Here is an 11,988-nt window from a genome sequence, read left to right as displayed (position 1 = left end):
CCAAAGAGGTTTTGCTTAAATCAAAAAGGAAAGGTGATATGTTCACTCTCAGTATCAAGCCGATTGTTGGTGTTCCCTCAGTATTTCTACTTTCAAAAGAATCATCTGATCTGAGCTGGTTGTGGCATCGAAGATTGTCTCATCTGAATTTCAAAAATCTGAACAAATTGGTGGTAAATAATCATGTTCGAGGCTTACCTATTTAAAATTTTATAACGATTCGTTATGTACAACATGTGAACAGGGAAAGCAACATCGACAGGCTCATCCAATTACTACAGATTTTAAGATCATCGAACCATTGGAACGTCTTCATGTTAATCTTTATGGACCTTCGATTATTGAAACTCTCAACAAGAAGAGGGACATCTTGGTCACTGTCGTTGGCTTTTCAAGATTCACTTAGGTTTACTTTCTTCGACAGAAGTCTGAAACAACACAAGTAATGATCGACTTCATAAGATCAAGGAAAATTTGTAAGGAAGGTTTTGGGCACATAGATTCCTACTTTGCTTCCAACTTCAATGTCAGCTACCTCAACTACCATGAATTCGAAACCTTTAACCAAAGGTATTGTTATTAGTTCATCTGTTAGTGGATCAAGTTCGAATCCACCTCCATCAAAGAAAGAAATAGAAGCAAAAGGAAAGGGTATCCTCACTGATCCAACTGAAGGAGAGAAGAAGATTGCCTTAGACAAGGAAATGGAAAGACAAAGGCAAATTCAAAATATTTTAAGACAAAGGCAAGGAGACCCATCTAGTCTTGATAAGGGTGACCCAAAAAACCATATTGTTACAATACAGTTGAACATATTATTTCTCTTGGTAACATGCATGATTTTCTCTATGTCCCAAAGAAGAGCTATGAGATAGAAAATTCAAACATCAATCAACTAGATTTTTACCTATCAACTATATGATGTTCATATCAGCTCAATATCAATTAATAGACAAATTCAAAGACAAAAAAGAGTTTAAGAAGCTGAAAATGAAGTTTCATGCAGTACTTGGAAAGAAAGATGAAGAGAATTGGTCATTAGTAAAGATTGTCAAGGTGTTGGGTGTAACCAAGGATCAGTTACTCAAAGGGTTATTGCAGAACTTTTGTTTTCACATAGTTCAAGCCAATAATGTGGCATGTGATTTCTATGTGGCAGATTTTCCGTTGTTGAATCTTAATGATCTTATCTGCATGGAAAAAATTATAAGTGGGGATGATGCTTTGAAACTTTAGGTGACAAGCAAAGAATATTTCTTTCTTGGTTTTGCACGTATCAAGCTTTTCATTGACAATTATTATGATTGTCTTGCCTTAACGGATGTGGAGTTGGCTTTGGTAATGGGAAAACAAATTAATTTGCCACAGTCGTTGTTGAAAGGTATAGGAAGCTTGATGAATTTTGATGATGGTGAAATTTGTGTTAAACCATTAGGAATAGTTTTTGTTGGGAAGAATAAAAACAACAATAATACAAAGTTTTTATTTAGAGTTGAGGATGTTGAAATAGACACTAGCTCTTAATATACGAATCTGCTTGTTCATATAAATAACTGCAAGAAAATATTGAAGGAGATAAAACTGAGGTTCGCAGATCAATTGTTTGGTACATGGAAGTTAGAAGAGTTCTTCACCAGGCTTCGAAGATGCTAATGACCTAGGACTCGACACTGCTCACAAAGGGGGAGAATGTTGAGGTCGAATAGTGTTTTGAGGTGTCGAGAATTCATCAGTCTGTCTTAGTGTTGAAGACTGCTTGTCAGCTTTTGTTGTATGTATTTCATAAGGGCATTTTTGTATGTCGAAGCTTAATAGTTTTAGCCCTTATGTATTTTTTGTAAACTTCTGTAATGCCTATAAATAAGGATAGGTACTAGAGATAGAGGTACTTTTGAGCATTTTCGTGTTCATTCTCTATTCTCTCTCTAACTTTCAGAAGTTTTAATCAAGCCATCCAGATCATATTTACTACTTGTATTCATAACTCGATCAAAACTCTGATTTCATTTCATTTACTCGATCTTTAACAACTACAATGAGGTCCAAGCAAAACATAATGACACAATCTACTACAAAATAAGAATACACTACTTTAGAAGTTGAATTCAAATATGATTGGATGAACGGGATCATTGAAAAACTATGTTGATTTCTGCCATTCAAGGTTCACATAGTAATCTTTGTGACTTTGAGAGTATACTTAATGAAGCTAAGAGACTCTATGTCACGAAAGAACACCAATCATATTCTTCATGATATTTAATTATAAATGCATATCCATTGATAAAGTCATTCTTTTGAGCTAAGTACGAATGGTCAAACTTTGGCTATATGACTTTATTATTCTAGAAATAGGTTTTCGATTTGGATTTAGTATTTGGATATGGAACATTATAACAACAACTATTAGATAATGGCATGATATATTGGGATATACTCATCACATTAATACTTGTTGTGTTCTATATTAACATGTTTAATCCATGAATAATGTTATTATTCTAAAGGTTCATTGTCGGTTATAATTGTGGGAGCAATTATAAAGTAAGACTAATATGAATTGGATTGGTTGACTCTCACTAAATAAAATTAGGCAAGTGGTTATAGCCAAGTTTCATAGGTAGTTGTCAGAGAACTAGTATTGAACTGACCCGCATCAAGATCATCTCATGGATCTCTATCATGAATGATACCTGATTAAAAGGTACTATCTTTGTATCCTTAACACCTGAGATACATAGTGGGACTTATATGTAGGGAGTACTATGATTTGATTGGGTCAAATGTTGTTCCTTAACTGGACAGTTATAAAATACATTTTCAGGTATGGTGTGAACTATGAAAGAGGCTTATGTAGTCAAGATGGGATTTATTCCTCTTATGTGTTGAGAATTAGATATCTAAGGCGCCTTACCAAAACTTGAACAACTAATGAGATTGATCGTGATTCGTATCTCATGTTCAACATGATGTCTGTAGCAAAGGGACAACTGATAAACTTACCTTATACACTAATTGTAACTTTGAGCTTTTTGGGAATTGGGCGTTCATAGAATGGCACAAAGTTGAATGTTGTTGGGGGCAGTAAAAAGTTGCTAGACGTTCACCACTGTCTATACTAGTCTAATATGAATCTTGTGCAAGTAAGAGATTGAAGGATCTAGTATGCTCAAGAATCATATTAAAGTGATATTGACAATTAACATATGATACTAATGTGTTACACTAACAACAACTAGATATAATTTATTATTTATTAGACATTGGTTTTATAAATATTCAATAAAACTCAGATAATTAAATTGGAAATTAATTATTTCATGGAAATAATAATTTTCCTTAGCAAGTAACATATTATCCATATGTTATGAATTAATAAGTCAAGTACAACTTTTTGGACTAGATAAATGTTTTTGTCTTTTACCTAAAAGTTAGAGTTTATATGTTATAAACTTGTTTTATAAAATTTGAACTTGCCTTTCTTTTTATACTCTTGTGGCCGAAAACTGATGAGGCTAGAGAGGGGATGGGTTTTGCATTAGTTTAATGAAAAGAAACCACCCTAAGAAAGCATGGTTGACACTCTTATGACATAGGGACATGCTTGTCTGAAGTGGAATGACCTAATGGTTAAAGACTTCACTTTGAGACAATATAAATTTGAGGCTTGCATTCTTGAATGAGTTGATCCATTCTAACCTCTTAAAATTGTAACATGCTTAGAGCATGTTACTCTCTCCCTTTTGTTCATCTTTTGTTGAAGTTACTTTCATCTTCATGTCCTCTTTAATTTCATATTGGTTATGAACTTGAAGCTTAGGGGTTTAAGAGTTTATGGACTAGCATCTACATCAAGTTGAGTCATTGTTGGTGTCTCAAAGGTTCCACATTCTTCATCAACTTCCAAGCCTCCTAAGAGGATCCAAAGAACAAAAAAGTTTGTTATTTCTTCATCCTTTCTATGCTTGGTGTTTTAATCTTTCTATAACTTGCAAGAAGATCCTTTATGGGTATAAAATGTTACATTATGTTCGAAATTTCAAGTCTTTTTTTTGCCATATTTTCTAGTTTATGAAACTATTTTTAAACTAAAACCCAACATGAAATTATTAAGCAAATTGAGTGAATGTTTGCGGTTAGAAGTTTCTACAAGTAGACAACTGATTTCCTTAACAACTCTCCAGATATTTGAAGAAAAAGAAACTAAGGTCACTTGGTGGGAGATTGTTAAACTTGAAAGTGACCCTGCGCAAAAGTTCAACTATAGTCATTGACTGAAAAGTTGATGTGTCCGAAGAATAGTGTCATCCGTAGGAGCGAATCAAAGGAAATTGAATTTTTCTCATTTTTCATTTTGTGTTAGCAGTCTTTTTCTAATGGTTTGTAAAGATGCTTGGTCATTAATTGCTTCAGAATATCTTATATGTATCATATCGCAAACTTTATTTACAAGATTATCCTTTTGCAGGCCAATAAAAGGTGAATCAGGTTGTAGTTCTCCTTATACCTTTCACCGTCTTTCTAGGCAATCTTCAGTGAAATATAAGATTGCTCCTTTGTTCATCACGTTTATCTATTTATGCATCTAGACTTTCATCATTGTTCTATATATCAGTTGTTAAGTTTATATCACCCATACTTACTCATGTGTCATTCGCTAAGATCAATCATGGTTTATCACCATTAAGGTGACAATGGAAACATCTGAACACATTAATTTAAGAAGTTTGATGGTCTAATGTATAAAAAAAATAGAAATTTTCTAAATATAAACAAAACAAAAAAAATAACTACCCTAATAAATCAATTTTCCAACTATTAATAAAGATTTTATATTTCATATTTTTTGTATTATTTTTCTTAGATTGTCTACTCATCCTATTTATAGTCTTTTGATCTGACAAATCAATCTTATACAAATTTGTTTTTAGAAAACACTTACTATCATAAATATTAATTAATCATTGATCAATTCTAAACGTTTATTTTTAATTAATAAATATATTTTATTTTGTGAAATATTTTATATAGCATCTTTATATATATATATATATATATATATATATATATATATATATATATATATATATATATATATATATTAAACATACATAATATCTTTAAAATAAATAATATGTAACAAAAAGTACATAGGTCTTTTAAAAAAAATAAAAAGAAAATATTATGTAGTATCTATAATATAAATGTTTAAAGTTATTACAAATTTTTTTACTCTTTAAGTAGAAGTTTATAAATTTTAAATTTTTTTAATATAATGTTCTAAACTTGTATTAAAATAATATATTTTTAAAATGTTATAAAACAACTAATAAAAAAGTTATAGAAAATCTGTAAAAGATTTTTAAAATATTGTAAAAGAAAGTTTACAAAGAGTTGAAGAAAGTTATAAAAAATTTGTTTGAAATTGTAAAAAAAATAAAATAAATAAAACTAGTAAGAAAAGTTTAAAACAGTTAGAAAATACTTGGCTTAAAAACAGTTGTATGAAAATTATATAAAAGTACTAAAAAATTATAACAAAAATTTAAAACATTGTATTAGAAAAAACCTAAAAGAAAAAATAACTTAAAATGTTGTAATAAATTATAAAAAGTCTTAAAAAGATTATAAAAAGAAAATATTTGTTCATATTTATGCAAGTTTTTTTATACATATTTGACCATTTATCTTGTTAAATGAATTCACATGTTATCATTGTCAACTGAAATAGCCGATGACAATAGTAATAATATGAACACATTTAACTAGTTAAATTTTAAAATATGTAAAAAAATTAAATAAATATGAACAAAACAAAAAAGATGACTTAGTGTTGGGTCAATTAGAAAAAAAAAAAAAAAAAGTTATAAACCAAATGAGAGATTGTTGGGTCAAAATATGGTTTATATTTTACTATTCTAGGCAATTGGGTTTTCGGTTCATGTGGTTGGAAGTGTTCATGGCCCAGGTGGTGTTTACGGCCGTAAACTAGTTCATGGTTGTGAACCCATTTGCAGTCACTATATATAGTTGTAAGGGTGAGGAGTGTATACGGCTAACAGTGAGAAATGAGCTTAAGTGTATGCACTCTAAGGTGTTCTAGAGAGTGAAAATAGAGAGAAGAAGAGAGTGTGTGTGAATTTTGTAACAACTTCATTCTAATCATCAAATCATTTAAGATTCATCTTATTCTTCTTCTCCTTATTCTACATTTGATTTTGCATCATCCAATTGATTGGAATTCTGGACCATCAATTGGATCTGATTGATACATTAAGCAAACTTGGGACTTACACCCAAATATTAATGTATATGATTGTATATATGTTTTTTTTATAATATATAGTAATCCAATTAATTATATGTGATTTTCGTTTTAGGAACATATTACTATATTCGTACATGTTTATGTTCAACAAAGGTGGTAATGGATTTATTCTTTTAACGCAGTACTTGCAACACACTTACAAGTTGTAACTATTCACTTGATAAATTACGATATGATATATTTAGTTGTTTAAAGTTATTGTTAATTATTATTTCAGATGGCTTTGCTATTGTTTATGTGTGTGTTAAAATGTTTAGTGCCCAAATGTTAATTGAGTTTGTATATAGTTTATTGTAACCAGTGAATTAAAAATGTTTACTTTTCGGTTCCGGAAACAGATACATATATTCTATTATCAAAAACTTCCAAATATCTGAAATTTTTATATGAAATTTGTGAATATTCAATTTTGAACACCCCTTGTATATTAATTTTGGACCATATGCGTATTATCCAAACTAAACGTAAGAAACTTGGTCAAGAAACGAGAGTCCATATGCGTCACAAAGGATCATGTTTATGTTTTTAGAAAATAAAAATCCGGTGTGGGAAAATATATTTTTAGATATGCAAAGATGTTTACGACAACTCCTACATGGCTCACAAAAATTGAAATTTTAATGATTTTACAAAGTTCCTTTTAAAAGTGAAACACATTAATTATCTCGTTTCGATGATGTTGATGTGCAAAACACGATAAACACAATTTTAGTATATTTTAAACTTTTGAATATTTTAAGGCAAAATAATACGGTTTATTTTTCATGATGTTGATATTTTATGACAAAATTAAAATTTTAAATATTTGATGACAAACACGATAAACATATATTAATTATTTCGTTTTAACGATGTTGAAGTTATCCAACATTGGTAATATTAGCACGTTAGTAGTGATAATAATTGTAAGTTATTTATAAATTAATATAATCGATTTGGATTATTTGTTATTTAATTACTAAACTAGGTAAAAACAAAATTAATCTAGGTTAAATATGTCAAAACTCAACACATGCATTTTTAATGCATCCAAACTCATAAATCATTACTACAATAATTATATTGTAACACATTGATAATTTAAAAAGTAGACAAACGTAATCAAACTAATCATTATCAATTTTGTTCCAATTTTATTTTTATCTTTACTCAACACACGTTGAGTTGACACACGTTTGTGTAACACCCCAATTTTCATATAAGATCAATTTTCATATACAACAAATAATCATTCCAGCATCTCCCAATATCAATTCTGAACTTACTTATAAACTAAATTACAACAGAAGAAAAAATAAAATAAACTAAAGTCTTCAACCGAAGAGTTTTTGGTGTTACGTCTTTGTGGAACTCCTTTGTCGCCTTGTTGATCAATCCGTCTCCCTAGCCTTCTTAGTTCTTACTGTCACTTGTTAAATAATTTCCTAAGTTGTGCACATTTAAAGTTTCTAAAAGGGTAAGCCTAGGACCTAGTGAGTTTGTGTTGCACATACATGTCCATCACTTAAAAAAAAAGTTTTATCACATAGTTTCAAAAGTCATATAACAAACATATCACCCGATGACATAATTTAGGGGGGCGATTAATTATCCAGAGAAAATAACCAAAGGTTCATTTCCCTTCTTCTTGAGACAACTCATCATCCATTGTACTCAAGTATTTTAAATATCCAAGGAAATGAGTATGATTCTCAATTCTCATCTTCGCCGATCATACACATCCGTCATGCTCACGGCGATTAAACACCCACCGGTTTTAGCTAAAAATGTCATCCAAAATCACACACAGTAGATAACAAATCCAAAATAGCATTTGTATGCAACCATACTTATCATAAAACATATTGTCATTAAATAAATAAATAAATAAATAACCACATAATCAGTGGCGGAGCCAGGTTCAAAGTTGAAGGGTATCCCAAACTGGGTTCGAGTTTCTCGATTTTCCAAACTCGGTTTCGGGTTGAAACCCAAATCCATTCAAAAGTTTAACATGTTGAGAGTTAAGAATCTTGTGTTGCTTATATAACAGATGTATAAGAGCTATGTTTCATGTTATGGCTGATGTGGGACAATTTTAAATTTTTTAAAAAACAAGTTGAAAAACTAGTAAACAAAATAAAATAAACCAATGTAACAACCAAGATTCAAAATAAAGACCTCAACTTTAAAAGTTCAACACATATCCACTTGGACAAATCAGTACTTGTGCATAATGTTCACAACATCATAATATAATAGGTATAATCTCTATACAATTATAGAAAATGAGCTGCGAAAATAAAAGAAAATAAATGTTTGCAAGAAGATTTGAACTTGCAACCTCCAAAAACATCCCCTAACACCTTAACCAGCTAAACCAATTACATCTTGTATTATTATCTCGCTAATCATATTAATATTATGTATATGTACACTATATAAAATGAATTTTTTCTAAAAAAATTATACTACGGATTTTTTTTTTTTGAGGGATACCCCTCAAAAAAAAAATAATAGACCCCGGGATACCCCGGTGTCTATTATGGATCTGCCTACGCACATAATAAACGCATGATAAACATTTACGTGTGAGCAACCACACAACACGAAAAATTCAGCTCGTAACTTATGATCCAAAGATTAAATGGAATAAAAAGGCTAAGCAAGTACGAAATAATAACGTTGCTTAACCCCAATTATGCTTTTTCCATTGTTTTTTTATTATTATGAAATATCTCCTGAACCCAAAAGTCTTTCTTCTTCACCCGAATAGAAATTTATTTTTCTGCCATTGTTGAACCCTTTCAGGCTTCGAAAAATGTATCAAATAAATAAATAAAATTTTCCTTACTTATCTCCGCAAAACCAAATTAAGGTAACTTGAACCTCATATTTCACACAAAATGTTCCTTCAAAATATTCATCAAATTATAGCATTATCAGTTGAATCGAGACCCTAATGGAACCAAAACTAGTAGTAGGACTATATTAACCAATTCTAACAACTATAGCGAGTCGAATTTGAAGAATCATACCTTAATTTAGACCACAACTCCAGAAATCTTCACACCCTTCTACCTCCGATTTCTCCCTCGTTTCTTTATTCTTTTTACCAATTCAAGTGGGGTTTCTGCTCGATTTCTCGAGCTCTTTATAATGCCAAAGGACTTGGACGTTATAAACCCTTCAAATGGTCGAATTTATTTGTTCTATTGAAGGTGACGGGTTTTATTAATAAGCCTCATTATTTTTCTTAATTAAACTCAATTACTCCTAATTAATCACTCATTATCTCATTTTAATAATATAGTAAAAAAAGGTTATACCTTTATTTAATTTGAGTTATCACAAACTTCCCCCCTTTGAAAAATTTCGTCCTCGGAATTTGAACTAAACAACCAAATTAGGGTATTTGGTCTTATTATCTCATACGTTTCCCCATTTCACGTCTGACCCTTTATGTTACTTTCATTGAGCTTTCATGAGTTGTATCTCCACATTCCTTAACTCCCTTACCAGATAATCCATTTCTCGTTGTAAACTCTTCCAAAATGATGACATGAAACTAAGGTTCTGATCATAAATAGACAATCGAACGATCTCATCAATAACTTTTTCCACAAGTATGTTTCACCCAATGACACAATTTAAGGGAACATTTTAGATATCCAGAGAAAGAACTAATGGTCCACTTCCCTTCCACTTGGCACAACTTGTCCGTTGTTCTCAAGCATTTAAATATCCAAGGAAATGAGTAACTTCTCAAATCCTATCTCCCGTTGGTCTCAACACACCCGTTATGTTCCCGACTATCATACACCCATGTCCCCGTTAAATGTGTCATCATACACCAGTTAAAAAAATCTAAACACTTTCCACTTATCCTCTTCCATGGATTCTTTTTGACTCTTCTTCGGTCTACCCAGTAAACTGACACTTACATCAATTCTCATCATTTTAAATCTTGCTTGATTCCTTCCTTAACTTATGACTTAGAGTGTAAGTGACAACATTATCCTTCCCTAGGTGACATAATACCTCATAGTCACAGTCTTTTAGAATTTCCACTTATCTTGTTGTCTCATGTTCAATCATATTTGATTAAACATGAAATTGGCACTCTTTACTTTACAATATGAAGTGCTATGTCCTATCTTTCCACATTTGTAGCAAGTTCTTTGGTTCATATTACACTCCCCTTTATGGAACCGTTTGCATATGGTACATTGTTCTATCCCAGACTGTTGCTCATAATTACGATATGAACTAGAAGTCTTGCCTTTCTTTGAGTCTGTATTTGAACTTTCCAACTTCCTTTTCCCTAAATCCTTATTCTCACCCTGGCGATTCTTTTCCCACTCTCGGCCTTCCGCAGCGTCTACAGCAGACTGGAAGGTACCTGGTTTCTGAATTTCTACAAATTCATAAATGGCAGATCTTATTCCCCAAGTATACCTCTCAACCCTCCTTTCCTCCGTAGACACATAAAACTCTACAAATCTAGCTTTCTCAGTGAACTTAGTAGTATACTCTCTCACTGTCATATTCCCTTGTTCCAACCTCAAGAATTCTTCTTCCAATTGCTTGATCGTCGTTTGAGGACAAAACCTTTCTTTGAAGCTTTTCATAAACTCATCCCACAACATCTTCTTGGCCGCCTCACGCCCCCTAACTTCGTTCACCATACCCCACCAATGTATTGCCTCCCCTTTTAACATTGTCACAGTATAAATCTCCTTGTCCTCATCCGCACATTTGCTAGTATCAAATGTTCCCTCAATCTCCATGATCCATGTTGATGACAAAACAGGATCAATTTCTTTGTTAAATACAGGTGGATTACAATTCATGAACGTCTTGTAACTACAACCCCTCCGTTCATGGTTGTCAATGTGCCTTGAGGGTTGTGCAATGATTGGGTCAGGATTTGTATTTGGTGTACTATACTCTTAGTCTTCTTCACCTCCGCCCAAGTTACCCTGGTACTCACTCATTATTGCATCTCGTGTCTGAGAAAATACATTTGACAAGGTAGCGTGTACCACTTGAGCAATCTCATCAACCAACTCTTCTCTAGTGATCATGTTTGTCGCACGACCCCTTCCGCGACCTCGATATCGACTGCGGTGGGAGCCGGAGCTACCCTGGCCAGATGGTGTAGCTATCGATGCAGTTACTTCTCCTCTCCCTCTTCCTCTACCCTACCTCCTCCTCTTCCTTGGCCACATCCACGGCTCGCATTAGGGATCAGCGGAATTTTCGGTACATCTCTAGGCGCCTAACATAAGCTCCAATTGGGATGTGTTCTTCCTCCGGGGTGACCCTAGCAAACCTTCCAGATCTCCTTGAAGACATGTTACCTACAAGCGAGATGTGGTATAGTTTAGTTGTTTGATTTCCTCTCGTTCCTTCCGTCTAAGCTTAAGTGTTTATGCAAACACCTAATCTGCTTAAACGTCGCTCTGATACCAACTTGTAACACCCCAATTTTCATTTAAGGATTATACAACAAATAATCATTCTAACATCTTCCAAGATCAATTCTGAACTTACTTATAGATTAACTACAACGGAAGAAAAAATAAAATAAAATAAAGTCTTCAACTGAAGAGCTTCGGGTGTTACGTCTTTGCGGAACTCCTTTGTCGCCTTGCTGATCAATCCTTCTCCCTAGCCTT

At 32.1% G+C, this 11,988-nt stretch overlaps 1 protein-coding gene across 1 annotated transcript; it reads right to left on the bottom strand.

The window, feature by feature from the left end:
- Window positions 1-10,401: 10,401 nt before the first annotated feature.
- On the bottom strand, window positions 10,402-11,160 carry LOC111883121 (uncharacterized). The gene has a single exon (XM_023879483.1). The coding sequence runs from the start codon at window positions 11,158-11,160 to the stop codon at window positions 10,402-10,404; it is 759 nt and encodes a 252-aa protein (XP_023735251.1).
- Between the last annotated feature and the right edge of the window lie 828 nt (window positions 11,161-11,988).

Source organism: Lactuca sativa, chromosome 4, assembly GCF_002870075.4.
Source record: "Lactuca sativa cultivar Salinas chromosome 4, Lsat_Salinas_v11, whole genome shotgun sequence".
NCBI classification, from domain to species: domain Eukaryota; kingdom Viridiplantae; phylum Streptophyta; class Magnoliopsida; order Asterales; family Asteraceae; genus Lactuca; species Lactuca sativa.
Note: the sequence above shows the minus strand (reverse complement) of the source record. Positions and strands in the feature narration are given on the sequence as shown.

Bases quoted from the DNA above. Each gene is read 5' to 3' on its own strand.
- LOC111883121 (XM_023879483.1), bottom strand. From the start codon at position 11,160: ATGAATTGTAATCCACCTGTATTTAACAAAGAAATTGATCCTGTTTTG.